Here is a 24,145-nt window from a genome sequence, read left to right on the forward strand (position 1 = left end):
ACTCGACCTATTTCTACCAACGTAGATTAACTTTAATCCCAATTTAATTTACTCTTTATCTTTCTTTAGTTTTAAAAATTGGAAAAAAATAAAGAGTATATTAAACTAATTGTAAGATTAAAGTTAATGTGCGTTGGTATAAATAGACATTAGACTGATTAGACGAGAAACGAACGACGAACGTAGAACGCCGGTCAAAAAATGCAGAGCAGAGCAAAATAAAATGGAAACATAACAAAACTTTATACATTGCCCCATGCATGGCAGAGATCAAGAGATCAGATACAATCAGATACAATTAAAGAAAAGCTTGAAAAAGTGGCCATCAGTGGCTGTCACTGCTGTCAGCTATCAGTGGCCATGACTTTTCGAGACGCCATCTCTACAACGTGGACATGCACTACGATGCCAATTGTACCAATCGGTCAACACCTCGAAAAGCACGTCGCCCGCGACTGTTGGCATACCTGATGAAGGAAGCACCAAACGCGCTTACGCGAAATCAACTTGAAATCGTTTCTGTTCCTATAATCACTTTCGCGCAACCGATTGTTTCGCACTGTAACGGGCAAACACATCCGAACACGTTGGCGTCCTCAAACGGACTTGTTCTCGAAGCACTCGCGTCAAAAACTCGCACGGGACGACGAAAATGCGAGTTGAAATGCGCCGCGACGCGTAGCGACGTCACGCCGTCCAGTGCTGGAATTCTCTAACTCGTTATGACAATTCGGTATTGTTACAGTGTCATTACGCAGATATTATACATAATAGAAAACCTGCGCAACGCAGCTTTTTGTCGTTATAGACACATAACAACAACATAACGAGTTAGAGGATCGCACTACTGCCTGACCTTTCGACTGCTTTCGACCGAGTGATACTGCGTAGCGACGCGCGGCGCGCAGGCGCGGCCTCACACCAGTCACGCGGCACGCCGCTACGCAATTAGCGCAATAGCCACCAGAGTGACCACAATCGGTCGGTTAGATAGACGGCGGCCAGTCGCGGCGCATCGTGGCGCATTTCAACTCGCATTTTGGTTGTTTCATACGAGTTTTTGACGCGAGCGAGTGTTTCGGGAGTGCCGTGGAATGCCGAAAGTGTTAAGTGAAATGTCGGACGTTTGCGCCAACTGCATGCCGCGTTCGCGTGGCCGTCGTGTTGCTTCAACTATCGCGTCGAACGCAATGATACGAAGTCGAATTGCGTTCAATCGTGTTTCGCATTTCTCCGTTGCCTCGTATCTCGAGTTTTTCGACGCGCGTGAGTATCGGGAGTAACACGAAGTGTGGCCCCAAGTTCGTGCCAAGTGGAGAAGGAGGAGGAGGAGGATCGTCGTGAACAAGATCTTGGATTTCGAATGTTTGAGAGCCGTGGCCGAGGCGGAGCTGGACGGAGTTGGACGGAGTTGGACGGAGCGACCAGCGGCGAACGGTGAGTCAATAATTCATTTGTATCTGTTTATTTGTCCCTACGCTTCATTATTGGCGCCTCGTTCTGATTGCGCTCATATAAATCGCGACAAGATGACTCAATGAATCATGTGAAAGCTATGGCGTTATTAGGATGGGAAAAGTTTCAAGTTTGTGTAGGCACACTCGGCGCTCTTTTCGCCAGGTGTGCCAACAGTCGCGAATAACGTGGTTTCCGAGGTATTGACCGATTGTACATACAATTGGCATCGTAGTGTATGTCCACGTTGTAGAGATGGCATCTCGAAAAAAAAAAAAACTATCGTATCAGCTAAATCGTAGATCGTGGGTCGTGGGCATGGCCACTCTCAGATTTCTCTGTTGTGTCACCGAGTCCAAGATAGGCTGGAGGAGAGAATCTCTCGTTCGGGATGCAGTTGTAATCGAGCGAAAGAGAAATTTAGAGTTTATCAAGACGTGCACGATAACGCGACACAAGTGTTTTTAGAGTGTTTTGTTTGGGTCAGTGCGTATCATTGACCGTTGCTCATCGCGCGCCAGACCCGGCCGTCAGGGGGCCGCAGGGAAGGTGCCGCGAGGAGCTGTCAGAGGAATTTGGTCAAATGTTATCACGCCCGTTTCGGGATGCGTATTACATGTACGCGCTATCGAATGACTTGAATCGTGACGCAATGTAACGAGAGGCGAGCCCTCGTCGTAGATACGTTAATCATTTGCTAAATGCAAACTTGATCGGCTGCGCTTGTACTCGTGAGCGGTCGATGTAACCTGTGCCTCTGTGCGCGTATTATAATTATTCATCACTCGCTTTTTGATTCGGATTGGTTGCCCCGTCCTCGCATTGACGTAACTTGTGTCTCTTGGACCGAATGATATTATCTTGCGGTACTATGAAGTTACACGATGGAGGTTTCCGAATCGCGAGGTCTCGTTAAGGATTTAGATTTGACCCTTCAGCCGCGGATCGCTCCACGGTACAAAACTTGGCTGCCTCTCGCCACTCAACAGGTAAGACAAAGTCTTTAGTGAGAAAAATGTAATGTTTGAGAATGCTCGATACACATTGTTTTAAATTTTCAGTTAAGGCTCAGAGGCTTGGTGCAGATAATAGGCCATAATTTACAAGCTGGTGTAAATGGGGAGATATGCTGGTTCTACTACACGTTGCATAGATCTAGTATGTCGTCTCCATTGTATACGAGCGAAGCGATCGACAATGCTAATCCAAGGTGGTCGAGTCTTGAAGTGCCAACCCTGCATGCCACAGGTTATTCAACAGCCAGTGGTGAGCATTACTGTCTGTTGGTACGATAAATGCCAAAGTTTCTAGGTACCAACATATACGTTAGTTTATCATTTGTATCTCGCTTTCCCCTTCTTGTTTTGAATAAACTTAATTTTTATCAAACTTATATCACACATTGGAGATTAAGGATGGCTAATTAGGAATCAATCAATCAATCAATTAATCAATCAGAAACATTGAAAACATAAAAAAGGAACTTGATTGATTAGTCAAACTCTAATCTTTAAATTACAGTCTTCAATCTCTAATGTGTAATTTGACACAGGTTTTAGACATTTAGAGAAATAAAATTCTGTCTTTTCAACAGAGATTATTTTGAGGGTCTGGAAGCGCTCAATGCCATGTGATAATACAGCTGATGTAACCCTCTTTACATGGGGAATCTCATTCACAGGATTGGCGTATATTGGTCCTAAGCTACCACTTAATTTAGAAACTATTCTGAAGGAAAATTCTTTGATATTTCACTTTCATGGTGGATACTTTACACCCTCATATTGCTTCATAACAGCTCCCGACTCAAAGCGCTACATTTACATAAATATAAATGCATCTGAAATAAGGAATAGTTATACAGTGAATAAGCTTAGCAGTTTAAGGAGCAAAATGCAGGCACTAAAGCAGCAAACGGAATCGGTGCAAGCACTCAGAGTGCGCATTGCCTCGGGCGATGACTTTCATACTCCCAAGTATCCACAGACAACTTTAAACAGATTATTACAACCACGAAGGGTCAATAGGGAAAAGAAGTTAGAAATTATGAGAATACGTAAAGAGTTGGAAATGGCCAAATTTAGAACAAAATTATTAGAACAAGAAAGAGCGCGAAAAATGGGAGAAATTCGAGTATTGAATCAATCGCATACTAATATTGTAAAAGAAAATCAGGATCACGGTTGGTATACATATATGCACATCTGCATATTGTATATGTGTTGTGCAGATAAAAAAATTCTAAATAAAAAGAATTATTTGTTTCATAGGTTCTGATTTAATGGAAAGATATGAAGAGCTGAATAAAGACGTGGAAAGACTGAATGAGTGGCGGCAAACTCACATAGATACAAGGGAAACATATTTGCAATTGAGCAGCCAACTTGCGCAGAGGCGACGGCAGCTAATCTCAGAACTGTGTTTAATATACCCCATTAGACAGGTATATCTTAACAAAGAAACATGTTGCGGAATTTATTTGAGTTGAATAGCTTACCTTTTCCTCGATTTTGCAGGACATTACTGGAAAGTTTAGAATAAATGACGTTTATTTGCCGGACAGCGAGGAATTGGATTTATCGAATGATACGCAGGTGGCTGTGGCATTAGGTTTCGTTGCACATACAACGCAGATGATTGCAAATTTTTTGAATATACCGACTAGATATCCTATTATACATTATGGCTCACGCAGTAAAGTTATAGATCATATCACAGAAAGTTTACCTGACAACGACAGACAGTAAGGATTACTTGTAATTACTTTTGTTAGTATTGGAATTATGCATATTTTATCGTTAACCTGTTATTTTTAGATTTCCACTGTTTGCTCGAAGCAAAGATAAATTACAATTCCATTACGCTGTGTATCTGTTAAATAAAAATATAGCACAGCTTCGATGGTACTGCGGTCTTCCGACCACCGATTTAAGGGCTACATTGCCGAATCTCGCTACACTAATCAACATTAAGCCGAATCAGATGCAGTATGTATATACATTACTTGACATATGTATTACTGACTGTATACCTTAGATTTATTTTTGTTGTAATTTAATTATTTTACGTAGTTTGGACGATTCCAAACGAACATTTTCTACCTCATCTTTGGACACTGAAAGTGGTAATGGTAAACAGAATCCACCTCTGACACCGCCATTGCAAAAAATAATTTTCGAGAAATGCCATCGTTCTTCTCGATCAATGAGTCAATTAAAGAGCATAAAGACATCTCTGGGATCCTCTCTGGATCAGGGCTTAGACAAGCCTGTACAATCGCCTGCGTTAGGAACTCGATCGAAACGAATTTGTAAATCAGAAGAGAGTGCCATTGACAATAAAACTTTGGTACTGGCTAAAGATAGATCGAGTATAAATAGTAGTAATGAAACGTTAAACAGTGCCATTCTGAATAATGTTGATAATGTAACTCTTAAGAATGAAGATGATTTTGTCGAAATAAGCGATAAGATCATTATTGAAAGCAACATTGAAATTATGATACCTACATCAGTTTCTAAAGCGAGGAATGTCGCGGACAGCTTGGAAAGTTCTGTAAGTGCTCGAGATAGAAGCTCTAATTCTATAAGCAGTTGCGAAATGGCTCTCAGTAGTAGTCAAAATGATGTAAATGAGAGTTTGAATGGTAATTCTGTTATTAAGAGAGAAAGAGTCGATGATAGTGTGTTCTCGATCGATGACAGTTTAAAAACTGTTAAGGATGCGATAGACAGTACAATGAAGAACGACGAATGCAATATAAGGCATAATTCTAGAAACGATGTTTCACAAAGTTATGACGCAAATAACACAACCGTCAGTGAACAGAATAGTAGTATTCATAGACAAGACCCGGAGACTGCCACTTATAGCAAAGAACGCTTTGTTAAATCGTGTTCATCTTTGGACGATGTGTGTACTTCGGAAGAATCGGAACAGAAACAAAGAACAAATTCCATTTGTAGCTATTCAAAAGAATATACAAAGTATGCTACATCACAACAGAAATATAACTCTGAATACAGGTATACAAATAGATGTAATTGTATTTCTGTATGTAAATTAATAATTTTTTAACATTTTATATACATATACAATGATTTACAGAGAGAATAAATCAGAGTGTTTTCAACATGCTGAAAAATGGCCTCAGGATATTGTAAAAAACGAACCATTGGTAAATTTGAATGCTAGTTAATATTTTTCACACACATTTTTAATGATGATTAAAAATGTCCATTTTAATTTGCTATCCGCATTTAGATGGATACAAGATCAATTCTAACAGCATCAAGATCAGATTGCAGTTCGTATGATGAGGCAAAAATGCAGTGTGACATCCAAGCGTCAAGCGAGTACATAGATGTCATTAGGCGCAGTTCAGAGAATGTATGTGCACGCACCGAAGCTTTAGCTAATAAGAAAACTAGTTTCAAAGTTATGAAACCGCGTCTTTAATATCTGCCTACATTACAACGTTGTGCTCGAAAAATACATCTAAGTACCAAAGGTCTGGAGACATGTTCAGTTTATATTTCATAATTTTATATATGTATATGTTAATACGACAAAAAATCTAAATCTTTAAAAAGTTGATTTTTATTAATATTGTAAAATGTTACAAAAATATTTAATGCCTATTATTTATTCGAAATAATACGAAATGTAATAAATCACTGCAAATTTTACAGTGTGGATATAGAATTACATATTTTATAGTAAATGGAAGCAAAATTATCCATAAAGATTATCCATAAAATTATAAAAAGTCATTTATATTTATCTATTATTCCATGCAGATTATTCTCTGCAGCTTTTTTTTATGTTTGCATAATTATCAACAACCATCATTGATAACACATTATTGAACATGATGCAATAATATACATAAAGATTGGCAAAACTGATACTTTTTTTTAGTCAAGTACGTATCTTTGTACATGTGATAGAGCGATGTGCAGGTGTTATTAGTTACTTAATATATTTATGCACACTTGGTGAAATTATTATTACAGTTAATTGTAATCAACAGTTATAAGTCGGGATTTTTCTAGTTTGGTAGAGAGGTGTATATATGTATTGATACACAGCTATTAAGTTATGACCCTATTACTGTAATATACCCCACAAAATTTATATTGTTATTATCACTGTACGGAAGCCTTTTCATTAAACTGAGATAATACACAAGGTTTGTATATACATACGTATTATGTAGATATTACACATTTTTTCACTGTACTTGAATTATGTAATTGACCAATGTTGAGTTTATGCTTATAATACAAGCAATCGAATGCATATATAGTTGATTCTATTTTTATTATTGAAAATGTTACAGCATACCGTAAGTTTGTATACGAGGACCAAACAAACCACATAATCTTTTAATGAAACGATCATGTAATTAATCTGTAATCTCTAACTAGATAAAGCAACGTGAAAGATTTGTTCGCAAAGCAATATCCTTGTGGATGTTGTAGAACTCGAGCGGACTATTGCAATGTGATATAATATGAAATAAAAAATATTATCTATAAAAAAACAAACAAAAAACGATTTATCTTATTTCAGTATGTTTCTACTATATTCTATTTATCTTTTATTTAACAATGACACATGAGTTGTTCGGTTCGCTGGGATATTTAGGTGACATTCGGGAAGGATTATGAGAAGAAGATTCTATCACGTAATCCGATGTCTCAGAATCTAATTCCGTAATGGAGAAATTGCGGATAATTGGGTGAAAATAATTTTTTTGAAATTAAAAATAACATGCAAAATTACATAGACTCTTCTCTGAAAGAGTGTAAATATGAACGATATACCTTGTACACTATACATATACTAATTTTTATACATTGTAATGGAAAAAAATGAATAACAAAATCTGATAAAAGAAAACTATTTTTGAAGTTAGTGAATTTGATAAGCAATGCTCAATCCTCAAATATTTGAAGATTTTGGATATTCTAATGTCCACAATGTCGTTCGATGGAAGTCCAAACGATGTCCATGTGCTATCTGGCTATATGCTGGATCTCCAACCTTTGGACAAAATTCCCAGATATATATACTATTATGAGCATACTAACTCCAATATCACAAGCGAACCATTTAGTAGTAGTAGTTAGTAACATTGTACAATATTTATTTTCAATATTTGGATTAAAATTTTTTGTATTGTTTTTTCTATTTGAAGCAATTGTTAATGAAGTATTCGTTGATGTCATATTTTCTGTTACTGCATCTAGAAAAAATATAATTTGTAATTAGTATAAATAATTATATCTATTATTAATGAATTAATTTTTTTATAATAACTAGTTATTACATTAAAAAGTTATTATATTAAAAAATTTACTAGTTATTATATTAAAAAATTAATTTTGTTAAATATAAAAATTTGTTGTGAATAAATTTATTTGTTCATTCTAAATAAAGCTAAATTATTTTTATATAAAAAATAACTTTAATAATTTTTTAATTTATTAATTATTAAATAAAGATGATATAAAGAAAATTATTTATTTATGTTATACAATTAAATTATAACAAATTTTTAAATGAAACTAAGAGAAAAGAGTTATTTAATTTTGTCCATATATTTTTATTCTACATCTTAACATTTCATATATAATGTCTTACAACATTAATTTTATAATCTTTGATATGCTATTCTTAATTTTATAATCTTTGATATGCTATTCTTAAAAGTTGTACTACATTTTAATACTATGTTATTTCTTATAAATTTATTTATTGTTAAAAAATATAATAGGCATAATACTTGCCATTTTTGAAGTTTATACAATTAAGAGAATAATAAAAAAGAATTTTTAAAAATATAAATTAATATAAATTTTTTTCTCAATTCAGAGGTATCCAAATATCGCTGATGATTTTTTATTCTAATTTCCATTTTAATTTTACGATTTGATTAAAATTGGTTTTTACTTGAAAATGTAATTATATTAAGTTGTTCTATTTGTTTTTAGCTGGTGCAGTGACCCTATATAAATATTTTTTACAGATTTAATTACCTTGCTTATCGTTTAACAGTTTTGTCATCTTGACAGGTTGAACTGTTAGGCTCTATAGCCGAGGTTTTAAATTTAGTAGGATCTTTCCTAGCGTCTTTTAAATTAATAATTGTTGAGGTAATGGGTAACCCAAGCGGCGAATCTATCGCTGCCATTAATGGTCTGTATTGCGTGACGGGTAGACCTAGAAAAGTAATTTGGCATCGCAAATAATAGATAAGTATGTAGCACGGATTTTTCTTCAATTTTTTTCATCGATATTCAGCGGACGTGTGGAGTACTATGAACTTACCTCTCTTCTCGTAATCAGTTTTGTAAACGCTTTTCATTGTCTCTTCCACATCGCAGCCGCTATCTAACATCGATGAGATAAGCTCCGTCATTTCACGATTGACCTTAATTAGCTCGTCGTAAAGTCGACGTTCCTTATTGGCTAGCTGTCGATACCTTTAAAATGAAATGAGAATGACTCAATCTGTTCGTATTATGAACCCAGAGGCCATCAGATGGAGAAATTATTTGAGGGAACCTCGAGTTTACCTAGCTTTCCCAGTCTTGAGGCCGTGAACGTCGCATTTACAATCCTCTGGATCGGATTTGAGGAGATACGGTTGAACACCGATGGTATCCATCGGTGGCGAGGGTGGTTTTGGAGGTTTCGCATAGGGCCAATTAAAGTCTCGATGCATTGTACTGACAAAGATTTCCGGCGAATTCGACATTTTGCACCTACGATCGTGCGAAGGTTCCTCAGAAATTTTTCAGGACGTGTCGTGTCTGTACTAAGAATTTTCAATATCTCGAAGCAGAAAGCGTCGTTTATGCGGGACAAGGCAGGGGTGAATCCATGGGATATTGTGTCAGTGCATGTTAGTGACAGATGGGTTGCAATAGGTTAAATTTCAATATTCTTCGGAAAATCCAGGCAACGCAGTCTTTTGCCATTACGATCGACGCGGTGGTCGCTCTGTAGAGCGCATAGTACAATACCGCATTTAATGATGTAATTACAACGCGCGCGACAAGCGATTCCGCGGGATATATATTCGTTTTTTCAACGTAAATCATTTTGTAAACAAAATTTTAGTTATAATTGTGATAATTATTCTAGCTACAGTTAGCTAGAAAATCTTGACTAATTTAGCAATCACATATTTTTATACAAATTATCATGTAGCATTTGGACCAGACCGAAATACGATGACAATATAAGCTGAAGTACATACAGTATATCTTTCACGTTTTTAATACAAACGCAAATAAAATTTGAAAATCAACCGCTTAACTTTTTTTTAATTGAATTTTCTTTTAATCTTTTATTTTTGCTTTTTATCTACTCTCTTTTCTTCTTTCAAATCTATGTACGTATATGTAAATACTTATCATATTTTTAATGCGTTTTTCTCTCCGAAATATTAATACATTCAAGAGGCGATGAAAATATTTAATCATTACATATAATTAAGTTTTAATTTTTTACATTGTTTATCAAAAAGTTATATTTTATATGTGCACATATAATTTAGCAATTGGTTGCAGATTCTTTGATACATTCAATTGGTAGTACTGTATTGATACTGAACTGGTAAAGCTTTCTTCCTTGCCTGATGCAGTTTAGCCTTTATAATGACGTGACCGATTTTATCGATACTATCTTGATACTCTGATTTCCAGGATGGCATTGATATATGTTTTTTGTCGAAACTTTCGCGTTTCTTTCCGTTTTTTAATCCATTCCACATTTTTTGTTTACGCTCGCGTTCTCCAACGTCATTTCTGTTATTCATTGAAGAAGGAAGCTGACAATACGGCGAACAATCAGCTTTTATAGTTATCTTTATTGGCACACATTGTGCACGTCGATCATTCTCATCGACGACTGTCAACGCCATGTCGCGTTGTGTCATACGTGCAGCTGCTAAGAAAATTGAAATTTCTTCAAAATTGAAATTTGAAATTTCTTCAAAATAACACTAATAACGATACAAAGGCATATTAGTGAGCTCGCGTAACTTGTGGTATCTACGATATATTCCGTGATATTTTTATTGCGCTCACCAGGATCACTGTAATCCATTTGATACGTTGTTTTCATGCGATCAGCATCCACTTGCGCAACTTTTTCTCTCGGAAGTGATTTCTCTAACATCTCGATCAAATCAGGATACCCTTCTTTGAGCTTGAAAAATTCAATTCAGAATTTAATTTATTGTATTTATTGTATTTATATTTATTTTCATTTATTATATTATCCTCCTTTATTAATTATTCTTAATTTTCAAGCTTGTTCACATATCGAATACGTACTAATTTTCTAAAACAAATCTATGAAAAAATATTAAGTAGAAATAATAATCCAAACATGAACGTAAATACATATACGAGCTATATACGTTCGCAAAATGAATGTTTGGTCTAGCATCATAAAGGGCCAATCTTATTTTGTAAAATGTTAAATATTTTTTTCTTACGCAAATACTGGTTAACTGATCAAATCGTGATACGTCCTCCACAGGACCCCGTTCGATCTTGGGATAAATCTTTGGTTCCACCAGTCGTCCCGTAGAACACATGCGATCGCCACGTTCCTCGAAAGTTCCATACCGTTGCACTTCTTTCTGTTCTTGCCACGGATCAACACAAATGCAAGCTTCAACGACAATCGGTTTGATGGAGGGTTGAGTACGACACATAGACGACATGTTGGGCCAGGTATAGTCCTTCTGATAGGTCGAAACGTAGTGATTTCCTTTATACATAATTTAATTTCTGGAAGGTTTCCGGATGATGGAAGCTTTACGAAGAAATTCTAAGAGTTTTTCGAGTCATCGTTGTCACGTTCTTCTGCCCACCTTTTTGGCATCGTTAACGGTTAAATGTTGATGTTAAATGCATATACATTAAATATTTTTAATTTTTTTTTAATTTACCTGCCAATTTGACGTCCACATTTTGAAGCGGTATTTTCTTATGTAATTTTCATTGTATTAGTTATAGTTCGACTTTTTTTATCGCGCCATGGTGTATTCGTATTTTACGACTAAATCTTTCTATTGCAAATTTTCACATATTTTAAGATAAAATGTTAGTTGGACGGTTTAACCCTGATGTGAGTTGACATTGATAGTCGATTTGTCGAGGAGACGCTCTTCAAATTTTTATGTTTCTAATTTGAAAAATATGCAATCTTCTGACACGTTGTAACTCAGTTACAATAAGTGTCATTTTATCTGTTATTCTATAAAAACGTGAAACAAAAAAATTTTTAACTCAGGAAAATCAGGAAAAGAATAGCAGTCTTTTTATTAGAAACTTTTTCTCGGCTGACAGCGACTCTGCTTTTATAAGGATTCAAATTGATTTATCTTTATTATGGTGAATATTGTTTTCGAGAATCCTATAAATTTCAAGATATTGAACCTGTACTTTCTCGTAGCTTCGCTACAGTTTTTTTTTTATAAGCTTTTTTAGATTTGCTTTTCTCGGGGAAAAAAGGAATCCTCGATAAATTTAAGAGAAAATTGACACAAAATTCTTCTTTTTCAAGCTGACTCTTTAAGATCGTAAGATCATAGATTTTTCGAATCAATAATTCTCAAATGTTAAATTCGAATTAAGAATTTCTATCGCGTATTCGGCTATGCCATTTCTATCGCGACGTGTGGCACTAGTTTATCCGCGTTTCGGATAAACTAGTAATAGCATGGCAAAGTGAAATTAAAAATGCCGTGCTCTGGAAACACCGGGGGAAGGCTAGCGGTGTGGTCCGATTTAGTCAGTATAAATCATCTCCGCCTCGCCTTCTCTCGTCAACTGGCACGTTTTCGCGGCCGTGAAGGAAGGAAAGCTCGGAAACGGACTGTACCGATGGTCGCTCTAAAGATATCGCTGCGTCCACGCTACCAAGAATAGAACCGTGACGTCGTCATCTGAACATCGACGAAACAAGTCGCGACGAAGTTGTGTCGTACGTGCACCGACGGGCCAACCAGTACAATTTACCCTCGTGATAGATCGGCTCTTTAGATCGCACGCTATCGACCATTATGCTTGATTTACCTTCTTTTTGGAAAGCTCTACTCTCAAAAACTCGGACGAATTTTTGCGATTCTCTCGAAAACAATAGTTCTGTTTCTTTTTTCGGCTCAACTTCTTGTACAATTCATCTTTTCTTTTTTTTTCACTTTGAAGAGGAAAGATAAACTGTGCAACAAGTTTAATTAAAAGAATAGGTCTAATATGAAATTATGTAGAGCTTGTAAGATAAAACGATATGAAGATATGGTTAATAACGCGAAGGTATATATTTATATATTTTTTTCAATTAAGCGTAGAAAATATTTATTTCATCAACTATTGTACTGTTTTGTTCGAGAGATACATAGAATCATTGTTTATTTATATCGCTAGGAAAGTTCAACAAGTTTGGCTCCGAGACGGTCCGTTCATTCGCGTGAAACTGGCTTACGTCAGATGGGTGATCGATGAAACGCACAAGGATGAACTCTCTATATTACATTGTCCAATTTGTTTCATTGCCCTTGTAGCCTAGTTGCTACAGAGGAATGAATCAAGAAGAATGAATAAAGAGATCGACACTGGCACCAGCTGTTCTACAGAAAAAAAAGACAGCAGAGTTATGGTTCGCTACGCAACAAGTTTAATATTTATAAGCAGAGTAAAAAAAGTTGACTTGACTAAATTTTTCAACTCAATTAAATTTTTTCTGTTCAATTATTTATCTATTCGACTTAAATACATAAGATACTTGAATTTCAGTTCAAGCATTTATATTTTAAATTTAATTTTAGCTTAACTGTATGTATAACTTTAACTTAAATACATAAATACTTGAACTGAAGAAATTTAATCGAGTTGAAAAATTTAGTCAAGTTAACCTTTTTTTTTCTCAATGCAGTTATAACTGTCTATTCATTTAATTATAATTACTTTCAGACATAATTTCTTTGCTATATCATTAAATCAAATTTAAAATTTACCAAAATCTGTTTAGTTATAAATATTAAATTATTATATAAATATATATTGCACAGCGAACTATAGCTTTAATGTTTTTTTTTCCATGCGTTTTTAATAAAATTTTGACAAAGATTTGTGGATTAACAAGTATTTCGTAAGACCGTTTCGAGTTCTGCACACTGAAAAAAAGAGTAGTAATAATAATTAATTTTTGATGAAATAATTTCAATTAAATGTTTGATTAATATAACCAAACATTTAGTAATATTTAATAATTACATTAATTGTAACATAATAATAATAATCTTAATTAAATATTATTAAACATTTGTTTATATTAACTGAATATTTAATGAAAATTATTTTACCAAAATTTAGTAACTATCATCTAGGTTTGATTGCTATTACCAAACTATTTTGGTAGTGTAGTCGTCACTGCAGTTGCGCTTATATGACGTACTAATTTAAGAAACGATTGATTCTAACGAAAAATTAAAAGAATAGACAAGATGAAACGAAGGACCAATACGTGAGGAAGCGCGACGCCACCATGTAATTTACATCGCGCTCTCTTGATCTCATCCATTACTTTTTCCGCTTTGACTGGAAACATTTGTTTATTCGCGAGGAGAGAAGGAAACTCAGAAAAGTCACACGCGTCTCTGCGCCGCCGTTAAAAATCGCCAACACATGCGTTAGCGCCGTAAATTTTGGCCGGCAGCAAAATTATTATTCACACGATTTAGTGCGAGATAATAATCGGCTCTGACCAGAAGCCGTTACGGTGATTTATGTGCCGCTCGTCTCTTTCTTCTTCTCGATTAGTCGTGAGATTCTTGGTATCTTTGAGACTTTGAAACGAGACGAAGAAAGCAAAAAGAATCTTTTTTGACAAAGAGACTAGGCCGTGTATACGAGATGTCGCGAAATAGATGATAAATTGAGTTTAATATTAGTCAAAGATGTTATGTCTGATTAAGTCCAATTTCAATTTTTACGAATAAATTCTTTGTGGATTTTTCATTATTAATGAATTGATATCTTGTTTCTTCATTAATTAGTTTATTTGCTAGGAATAAAATTTTGTTTCGTCGTAATTAAATAAAGATTTATTTCAAGTGAAATTTCCTATTCTACAAATAAACTTTTAAATGTCTCTTTTTAGTGTAAGTATTTTCAATTGGAGAATTCGTTGGGAGCGAAACTGCATACAGCGCGTCTCAGCTCGACGCCACGACGGTGACGTTAACACACGTGATGGTTTTACGCCCAGCGACACGCGGGAAAAGCGTGCGCAGGTATCCTACGTAATTTACGCCTGTGTTCGCATTCCCGTGTACGATGCAATGTCCAATTAAACGTTTGATATAAGGGCGGCAAGTCCGCCGTGTGTTTTGACTTTTGTGGCGATGCGCGTGTTCTCGCTGCGCGAAACGACGCGGCAAAAATAATTTGCCGTGAGGCGAAAGTGGAGAGAAGGATCTCGGGTGATTCGCGGAATAGCGAGAATTTCGCGTACGGATACAAAGTGTAAAATTACCGTGGTGTGTAAAGTACATCGGGCGCCATGCGATCAAGAGGGACTTTTTGTTTAGCGTAAAAGCCGAGCGTCAAGCCGAAAAGCCTCGTTTACAGTGTCTGTATATCGCATTGATAAATAAACTCTGGACATCTACGTCCTCGTTGTCGCGAGAATACCGCTCCTAAATATGCAATTTTTGTGAGATTATTTCTCATTCTTTATGAAATTGTATCTTGATATGCAATGGCAAAGTGTAACTTGCCTTCATTATTATAATGATATTAATGAATGTGTTAATTTTTAAAATGAAGTAAATAGGATGCTTGAAAACAGATGCCTCGGTCGTATAAAAGCTGTAAATTGCCGTCGTAAAGGTGTTTGTGCCGTACTTAAGCTGTCTCCGTTTAACGCGGAACATCAACTTGACTTTGTCACGCTTAATCTCTTTATTAGATTAATAAATTTATACGCGAGTTCAAAGAAGAGGGACAGAAAGAGACACAGAGAAAGAAAGATTGTCATAAGACTAACTTTATTAATACGTTCAGATGCACAGAAAAAGGAACTCGTATCAAATCAATAATTCATTATTCATTGTTTCATATATAAGCAAGAATATAAAATCTTGGAAGAATTTATAATCTCAAATAGACATAATTTGCTTACATAAAGGAAAAATTTTTTTTTAAACTTATTAAAGAAAAAGATGAATAAAACGATAATACTTTTATTCTCTACAAAGTGACGATTCTTGAAAAGGACTCGTTAAAATCGACCTGTTTTTTTCCAAGAATATGACATATTCAATTTTTGTTTTATATTTCTGCATATAATTTATCTATCAACAGAATCAAGAACAATAGATATATTTTTCATGTACGATATGAAAACGTTCGTAAAATCTAAGAAATATCATGTTGAGTAAAACAGTTGTTACATTCTTTGAATCTTTTTCAAAGTTAATGAACTTTGCATCCGTTCGTAAGCTCATGGAATCCTGGAGCATCAAAGAAATACAAAAACGGCACTGCGACAACGTACAGCGTGTGTCACTTCCTTCTCAGGAATTGTCACTATCCGTATTTTCTCCATCTACCGATGAAAAGGTTTCCGTGAAAGAATCTAAATTTACCTCGTATATCACGATAAATCGCAATGTCAGGAAAGTTAAGATCTACGAAAAATTATAGAAACATTCATCTACGTAGAATAACCCGTTGAGGAACGAGAAAAGTGTGAACGGTGATAACCATTTCTTAATTATACAGGAAATTAATTGAGAAAATTTTTTAATTGATCAATTTCTCGCATAATTAAAAAACTGTTATCATCAATTATACTTTTATTTTATTTTATACCCTTACGGAAAATTAATACTGGTAGTATGTATTAAATTGGCCGGTGATTAATTGCTGCTTTTTTGAGTGCTGTTGTTAGTGCTGCTTTTAATACTCAAAATAGGTAATTAATCACCAATTTAATATTAACCAATTTAACAATGCCAGGGTTAAATTTTTATAACTTGCTAACAATAAGTCTAGAATCCTGCGTCATATCATGTTTAATAGTTTCAATTAGATTTAATAGTTTTAATCAGAGATTTATCTCCATGGTAAATTTTATTTTTTTTTTAAATTAATTAAGTTATTATATTAATCATCTTGAGTGATGGCTTACACATACGAAGGCACAAAGTACATCGTATCTCACGATCGTTGCCAAGAATTCTAATAAGTCACTGTCAGTTTGCGCATTTGTATGACATCAAGCAAATTCTTCATTATAATTAACAAATGCATTCCAGAAAAATGTTCAATATAAAAGTGATTAGTGTCAAATTAAAAGTTTAAAATTTCATTACACGAGGAAAAATATATAATAATATTATTTTGTTTAAATAAATATATTTTAAGCAGGCGGAGAAATTCAACGCTTGTACCTATTACTTTATATCTTGCAGAAATTGTTTATCTACAGTTATGTAATTATATTCATTTTCTAGCCAATTGTACGAATGCAGGTTCTCTAATTTACACACCCACTTAGTAAATATTTGTTTATTCCGCATTAATGCATTTTAATTGTAATTGATTTACTGTTTAAATTATTCGTTTGTAGCATAACATGCATACATGTACTAAAACAATTCTCTTTACGTATTAAGATCTGACGATAAATTGAATGCTGCTGTCCGAGTGTCACAATGTGTCATTACAGAGAAGTAACGAGAAAATTACTCTCCGTTTTACACTAATTATATAATATCATTTTTCCTGTACTTATTTCGCGGCTCGCAAAGTTTTTACACGTGCCCTCTTTTCAGTCCGTAAAATTTTTACAAATTCTATTTATGCTATGTTATCGTGACGTGTTTGACGGATTTTACTGCGATCGTAAAGCAGACACGTGTGTATTTATATGTTAATTTTTAGATTTCTCAACACGCCATTTACTGGATTTTCTAATTTAGTGCATTAATTTAACGTGCACTTGATTGGCGATTGAAAAATCGCTGAGATTCTTGGTTCCTTGACAAGTAATTTCACATGAAATATAAATCTATTGAAAGAATGATAGCGTAAAGTTTTGAAAATCTTTAACGATCCGTTGGGAGATTAAGCTCTTTCTCTTAAGTGCTTTTTGTGCATCATGTATCATCTCCGCGTACTACTTTCGGCTATTAAAAAAGTAACGACCTCCTCTCTGTTAGCATCTCCGTGTTAATAGGTTTTTTGTAGCTAAACTAGTGTACATCTTTTTGTATTCAAAGTGAAATAGATGTATGTTTGAAATTTAGTGAAAACGTACAAGAAGGGTAGTTCTAGTGCAGTCCAATGCAGCGATAAAAGAAATAAATTTGTGTCCTATAACGTCGCATCAAATAATCGAGACGGCAAATTTATATCTTAACTTGTCAATATTCGAAGTAAATTCAATCTATTATATTACGAAAGATGTTTATTTCATTTAGAATGTTCGCAAAAGTCGTGAAGCGACCCGTACCAGCACAGACTAACAAAAATATTGCTACAGTGTTTCAGCAATATTGCAGCAACGTTAATATAATATTATACATGTTGTTGCAACATTACGCATCAATATTTCTGAAGCGGACATTTTACCATTGCTGCAATGTTGCTGAAACATCGCAGCAACATTTGGCGATGCTTTTCCTATGCTGTGCTCGAAAGAAATTTTTTATTGGAAATTAAGAAGTAATTAATTGGGAATTTTTTTGTTCGGCGTTTTTTGTAGATGCCACGCGACCGCTGTCAGGAACTAATGCGTCACCGCCTCACCTCTCTGTCGATTACGAGTTAACCGGCGCAACCATGGGAAATTACACGATATCGTCGTGTCGCGACTGTGCACCGCTGCAGGACGGACGGTCGCTCGCGCGAGTTGGAAGGACAGTGGTTTTAAAATAAGCACCGGGAGTCCCAGCGCTCTGCCAATGCCCATCGGTCCGAGCGCTCACTCTCTTTCTCTCCTTCTCTCTCTTTCTTTCTCTCTCTCTCTTTCTCCTCTATCTCTCCGATTCACTTGCTCGTTCTCTTCCTCGGCGGCGTGGTCGGTAGTTGATCGTGGCTCGCGCTCGCAGCAAAGCTCGCCGCGACCGCGTCGCTCGCCGACAGTCGCGAGAGGAGATCGCATTGTTTCATAGTTAAGCGCCGTTGACGATCGTCGACGTCGGAGGTGGATTTTCCGCGAGAGATCTCTCGACGAACGCAAAATCGTCGCCGAGTCGTGTTGTGTGTGCCGCGGTCGAGTTGCGACGATTTACTTTATCCCCGAGATCGCGTCTTCGCGGCGCCGCAGGTGGATCGACCGGGTGGTTCCGAGTGATGACTCCGATAAATCGATTTCCGATATCATCGTGTGACGTTCGTTCTGGGGAAGCGTCTCTGCCGGCTCGATAATCGCGGCCACGATTCCGTCGATCACGCGATTGTGACGCTCACGCGTGGACAACCGGGACGATCGACAGCGTCGGATGTTGATCGACGATAAATCGGTCCACGACATATATTTTTAGCCGGCGAAGCCGCCACGCGCATTGTATCAGATTAGGTATCAGAAGGGATTTGTGTGTTAGAATAAAACGACGTGTTAGATTATCTTAAGATTACAATTTTTTTCTCTATTGCAACGCATTCGTATTTTGTCGAGAATACAAGATTTTAATAAACGCTAATCTAATCTCGGCGATAAACGTCATTGATGTAGATTTATATGAATGTTTTTATCATAAATTTTCGTTATATCACAGATATTCTCATTTTTGTCAGCTCGTGAAAAGCAAACATGATTTAATTAACCCTTTCAACCCCTAATTAATTATATTTGAAAAAAAATGTTTTTTTTGTTTATTATTGTTCTTAATGGTAGAGATAATAGTATTTAATTTTTTTTTAATTTTTCTATTAATGATTTTGGAGAAATCCAAATGTTATTGTTGTGTTGTTGTTTAAATATCGATCAGTTTGACGTTTGAATGGATCTGAAGATTGTTGCCTCAGAGCAACGACGAGTGCGAAAGGGTTAATAATCGATACGCTAACACTGACTAATACCTTTTAAGAAGCCTTAACATACAATTAACACTCTATACACATAATTTTTCCCGCAAACTGAGAAATGTAATCAAAATTGTATCATTTGTATTATTGAATAAGTTAATATATTTTTTAAATTAAATTATGTTAAAGGACTTATAAAATTAGTTAAAAAGTAAAAGTTATATAAACAAAAAACTAACTTAATTAAAAGTTGCATTAAAATTAAATTAATTTAAATTAACAGTTAATTTTAAAAAGTATTATTTATAACGAATTAAAAACTTATAATTTTATATATAAAATAACAAAAAATATTGTTTTTTTAATGTGGATGTCTTTTTTTTATAATTCTTTTATATAAGTGAATTTTTGATTTAGTAAAAAAGTTAATAAATTAAAGTTTATGTGTTTTAAAGATAACTAGTTAAACTTAAAAGTGAAACCGTTTAAAATATTAATCAAGTTAAATCCAAAGTTATTAACTTTTTAACTTTATTATTTAACTTTTAATTTTTTACTTACTACTCATCCTTGATTTATATACAATTGTTTTCAATAAACAATCATACAAAATAATTTTTAACGACATTAAAGTATATGTTAGAGAAGAATTTGAAGTCATTGAGAAGAATTTTTTATACTGGTAAATGAATAAATAGAAGGGAATCTCAGAAAAGTCGTGATTTAAGGTGTGTAGAGAAGACGCTAAGAAACAACGTGTGTACAGAGTGTTGATTGTGAGATTTCCCACAAAAAAATGGAAAAATGGCTTGGAAAATTTACATAAAAACATCCCATCGGCATCAAGTTGAATATGTCCGAGCTAATTAAACTGATTTAATTAATTGACCATTGTTCGAAGATTATATAACGTTCTCAGTACGTTCATCTGACTCTACAGTTCCTTCATTTAATGATTCCATTTTCATACAAATGGAGATAATATCGCTTCTAAGTAGCGATCTCCCTCTCCCTTCCCCCTTCTCAATGTCAATTAGACTCTGATTAATCTCAGGGCATTTCGCAGCGGGCGCTCGTGCTTGTATATTATTCTATTCTTCGCCTCCCGTTTTACGACTCGCGCTCGCCGTGTGCCATGCCTCCGTTTTGCTTCGTTTCTCCGGTTGGTTTCGCGGCTGGACCGCGTGAGTAACGCGTCACACGACGCTATCATCGCTAAACGTGACGATGTCGCGCGGCTAATAAAGCGCGCTTGAAACTCGCAAGTGCGAACGTGGAATCGGCGTTTCTTTTCCTAATACGAGACCGTGTGCGCCGAACCTCGGTCCAGTTAAGTGACTCATTGTCAGCCTAGATCGGAGAAAATCGACGTGATTCATTCGCGCTGTTGACGACGACGAGACGCGCGGCAGTGAGGTGAATGCTCCGGCCAAGTCGAGGAAGTGGTGCGAGCCGGCGTCTGGTCGGACCGCTCGCCGTGTTACGTTTGTCCGCGCGTGTCGCGCTAGTTAGCGGTGATCCCTAGACCCGATTTGCGGCGATCGTAGGATGATCATCGCCACCGCCGGGAGAAGACATCCACCGTAGATCCATAAAAAAAAAAATCACCCGATTCGCGCAGATGCCAGGTGTCAGCTACGTACAGCCGGTACCGCGAGACTCCGCATCCACCTGGTACACCAACGTCGACGCGGCACTCATGGGAATTCAAAGCACTGCGCAGTTCATCGACAAGTACCACCACATTATTGGTAAGGATAAAAATGATGATTTATCGTGACGGAATTTGTGTCGGAGGAGCACGTGGGAGGAATCGCGAGGAATTCATCTCGAATCCCACGAGGAAGACGCGACTCTCGTTTTAACGACGCAGTGCGGAATATTTTAGCAATTGTTGCAGCTACATTTGCAACGTTTCTGCGGTATTGCTGAAGTATTCTGCATGGGAATGCGGGCACAGAAAAAAAATTAGTATCAAATCAACAATCAGATTATCATATATAAGCAATAGTATAAAATCGTCTTGAAAAAAAATTGATAATCTTAAACAGGCATAATTTACTTACATGAGGAAACAATATTTTTTATGTAAGGAATAAATTTTTTTATGTAAGCTATGTTTGTTTCAAATTATCAAATTTTTTCAAGACTTTATACTCCTCTTTATATACACTGAGGAAAAAGTTACTAAATGTTAATAAATATTTATTTGATTAGTACTAATGAAATATTTATTAAATATAAATATATATTTATTAGTACAAGAACTACTAATTTTATTTATGTATAATTTTTTTAGTAGAATATTTATGTGCCGTAAGTAAATATTGTACTATTCGAATAAATATTTATTAAAATTTAGTAATTTTTTCTCTTAGTATATAATTGAAATATGATTGTTGATTTAATAATAATTTTTTTTCTACGTGAAAAGTTTTTTCTTCTACGCCTTGTTAGAGTGCACGGTACACTCATTAGGTGCTGAGGAACGTTTCGTGTTTCGCGAGAGTAAAGGAGATGTAATGGCTCGTTACTTGCACGGGACACGCATCGTAAATCGCGTCCTCTCGTATTCCCATCTCACAGGTCGGATGGTGAACGTACGAATCGCGGAGTAAAGCTAATGTTTTACATGCGGGCATATTTCGAGTGACATTGATTTTCATCCGTCAGCCAGATCCGACCGTAAAGTATTAAATTTACCACATTGTTTAGATGATTCGAGACACGTGTAATGTACATCGCACGAGATCTATGACGTAATTGTTGAATGATAATGTTGCTTCTCAATTTCGGGGAGTTTCGAGTTTCGGAACGGATAAGATTTACGATTAGATTCGATTTTAGGTTCGATCGTTGAGTTTTATACTCTGTAAATGCTTCTCCTTTGTGCTCCTTCCTTACTCTACCGAGATGTAAAAGTATTCAAAGCAGAAATGACGTGATTGCATGCAGAATACTCACGGAAAGAGCGGCTAACGAGATAAAAATAATATATGCATTATTTATTGAAAAATTGTTGAAATATCTTGAGTTTGAATTTTGTTGTATTTATTTTTAACTCCAAATATGTCTTATCACCTTGTGTTTCTTGAGGACATTGCGAATGCAACATGTAAAAGAAATTTTATGCTTATGAAAATTGGATTTCGTCATTTATGCTGTGAACTTTTATCGAAGCATTAGTATTAAAATATGTTCAACTTCATATCTTTTTAATATATTTCCATAATATTAATTCTAAGTGCTTATCCAAAGATTTAAAAATCGCACGAATAACGAAATTACGAAAATATCGTTATTTTCCTTGTCCTTTTTGCAGCGCGAAAGTTAAACGCCGACTAGTGTTATCCTTTTTTTCTTCTCTCCCCATCTCTTTCTCTAGCTCCTACCAATATTTTTTTTACATCAAGTAAGTCACGATTCATCGATCCAGAGTACAATATAATGCACTGATAAATGGTTATAATATTAATGTTTAAATTGTATTATAAGCGAGCAATTAAAAATTCCATTTTTATTTGAATAAATTAGCACGTATATAGAAGAATACTTCAATCATTTCTAGAAGGAATAAAATGTTATTTGATTTAGATACGTGTCTATAAATAGTTTATAAGTATAATTCTAATTTAAGAAAATATTACACAAATTAATATTTTATTGCCAAAATCTTTCCAAGCTTTTTTAGCAAATCGCTCTACCTATAGCCGGTTGATCTCGTACTTGATTATGAAAAAAAATATGAGATGCAATCAGCATTTATTTGACGCATAAATTATTTAGTTGTTTAATTATTTTTCTACATTGTCTGTATATACATACACAACATGTACAACATTTGTGTTATGAGAGACCATTTGTCAATAAATATATCTGCACACGTCACTGGCAATGTGTTGTTTAAATTTAGATTATTATTCGCATCATCGTAAACAGAAAGCAAGAACAGAAAAAGGAACCACGTAACCTTAATCTACCTCAAAACAATCTGCGATCTGGATCCATATTCGCTTCGTCTAGCGTCTGTAACGAAACGTGATCGACAGTCAGTGGACTGACGGGACGGACAGTGATCGGGAGAGTGGAGCCGCGTATATATTTTAAGACCGTTTCTCTCTCGCATCAGGGATTTCCCCGGAACCGTCTTGGATACGTCAGGCAGACTGACACGTTCGATAATCCATCGGCCGTTGCGAGACCATTTATATGGCCAATTGATGAGTTTCCTGCTTCTCTGCTCCAAGTGCGAAAATCTGTCAAGAATCGCTATTGCCGGAAAATGAATGCATAAATTACGAAGGCCAGCTTTGACGGCCGGCATTGCAACGTAAACTGTTGTGATGTATTGGAATTCTTTTAATCTTTTGAAATCCATATGACAGATGTTAAAGAGATAGTAAAATAAATAGTAAAATAAAATTCTATTACTTTTTAAATCGTTTATTAAAAATTTTACAAATGTCACTTTTCTGAAATACTTTTTAACAAAAAAATAAAAATGTACGGAATGTACAGAATAAATCAAGTGCTTCTTGCTTTCTAATTAATTTTCTAATAAATTATAAATAAATTAGCATATTTAAAACATATGTTCTATAAAGCGTACTTCTTCAATAAAATAT

General features: G+C 35.2%; 3 protein-coding genes across 4 annotated transcripts; 1 reads left to right on the top strand and 2 right to left on the bottom strand.

Annotated features, from left to right (window-relative positions):
• The first annotated feature begins 2,331 nt into the window (after positions 1 to 2,331).
• LOC105197721 (UV radiation resistance-associated gene protein) lies at positions 2,332 to 6,756 on the top strand. The gene is made up of 9 exons (XM_011164223.3): positions 2,332 to 2,444; positions 2,517 to 2,721; positions 3,050 to 3,637; positions 3,726 to 3,898; positions 3,972 to 4,198; positions 4,272 to 4,442; positions 4,527 to 5,480; positions 5,563 to 5,632; positions 5,719 to 6,756. Exons 1-9 carry the CDS (start codon positions 2,340 to 2,342, stop codon positions 5,911 to 5,913), a joined length of 2,688 nt encoding a protein of 895 aa, XP_011162525.2. The 5' UTR covers positions 2,332 to 2,339; the 3' UTR covers positions 5,914 to 6,756.
• A 284-nt stretch (positions 6,757 to 7,040) lies between these two features.
• Positions 7,041 to 23,742, bottom strand: LOC105197722. Its single transcript, XM_011164224.3, has 5 exons — positions 23,501 to 23,742; positions 9,039 to 9,227; positions 8,791 to 8,945; positions 8,499 to 8,682; positions 7,041 to 7,705 (listed from the first exon to the last, which is right to left on the bottom strand). Exons 1-4 carry the CDS (start codon positions 23,644 to 23,646, stop codon positions 8,504 to 8,506), a joined length of 669 nt encoding a protein of 222 aa, XP_011162526.2. The 5' UTR covers positions 23,647 to 23,742; the 3' UTR covers positions 7,041 to 7,705; positions 8,499 to 8,503.
• On the bottom strand, positions 9,942 to 11,632 carry LOC105197723. 2 transcript variants are annotated; one of them, XM_011164225.3, is made up of 4 exons: positions 11,429 to 11,632; positions 10,970 to 11,350; positions 10,557 to 10,677; positions 9,942 to 10,416 (listed from the first exon to the last, which is right to left on the bottom strand). In XM_011164225.3, exons 2-4 carry the CDS (start codon positions 11,255 to 11,257, stop codon positions 10,052 to 10,054), a joined length of 774 nt encoding a protein of 257 aa, XP_011162527.2. In that variant the 5' UTR covers positions 11,258 to 11,350; positions 11,429 to 11,632; the 3' UTR covers positions 9,942 to 10,051. The 2 variants fall into 2 exon arrangements, with proteins under 2 accessions (XP_011162527.2, XP_039310607.1); XM_039454673.1 differs by having other exon boundaries at positions 10,970 to 11,441.
• Positions 23,743 to 24,145: the final 403 nt, after the last annotated feature.

This window comes from Solenopsis invicta, chromosome 10 (genome assembly GCF_016802725.1).
Source record: "Solenopsis invicta isolate M01_SB chromosome 10, UNIL_Sinv_3.0, whole genome shotgun sequence".
Classification (NCBI taxonomy): Eukaryota; Metazoa; Arthropoda; class Insecta; order Hymenoptera; family Formicidae; genus Solenopsis; species Solenopsis invicta.

What these genes read in the sequence shown, in the direction of transcription:
- LOC105197721 (XM_011164223.3), top strand. Translation starts at nt 2,340, where the DNA reads ATGGAGGTTTCCGAATCGCGAGGTCTCGTTAAGGATTTAGATTTGACC. An exon ending in TAATATACCCCATTAGACAG is followed by an intron (nt 3,899 to 3,971) that starts GTATATCTTAAC and finishes TCGATTTTGCAG; the next exon opens with GACATTACTGGAAAGTTTAG. An exon ending in TTGTAAAAAACGAACCATTG is followed by an intron (nt 5,633 to 5,718) that starts GTAAATTTGAAT and finishes ATCCGCATTTAG; the next exon opens with ATGGATACAAGATCAATTCT.
- LOC105197722 (XM_011164224.3), bottom strand. Translation starts at nt 23,646, where the DNA reads ATGCGAGAGAGAAACGGTCTTAAAATATATACGCGGCTCCACTCTCCC. An exon ending in AGATCGCAGATTGTTTTGAG is followed by an intron (nt 9,228 to 23,500) that starts GTAGATTAAGGT and finishes GCACGATCGTAG; the next exon opens with GTGCAAAATGTCGAATTCGC. An exon ending in CTCAAGACTGGGAAAGCTAG is followed by an intron (nt 8,946 to 9,038) that starts GTAAACTCGAGG and finishes TTCATTTTAAAG; the next exon opens with GTATCGACAGCTAGCCAATA.
- LOC105197723 (XM_011164225.3), bottom strand. Translation starts at nt 11,257, where the DNA reads ATGTATAAAGGAAATCACTACGTTTCGACCTATCAGAAGGACTATACC. An exon ending in ATCAGTTAACCAGTATTTGC is followed by an intron (nt 10,678 to 10,969) that starts GTAAGAAAAAAA and finishes GAATTTTTCAAG; the next exon opens with CTCAAAGAAGGGTATCCTGA. An exon ending in AATGGATTACAGTGATCCTG is followed by an intron (nt 10,417 to 10,556) that starts GTGAGCGCAATA and finishes CAATTTTCTTAG; the next exon opens with CAGCTGCACGTATGACACAA.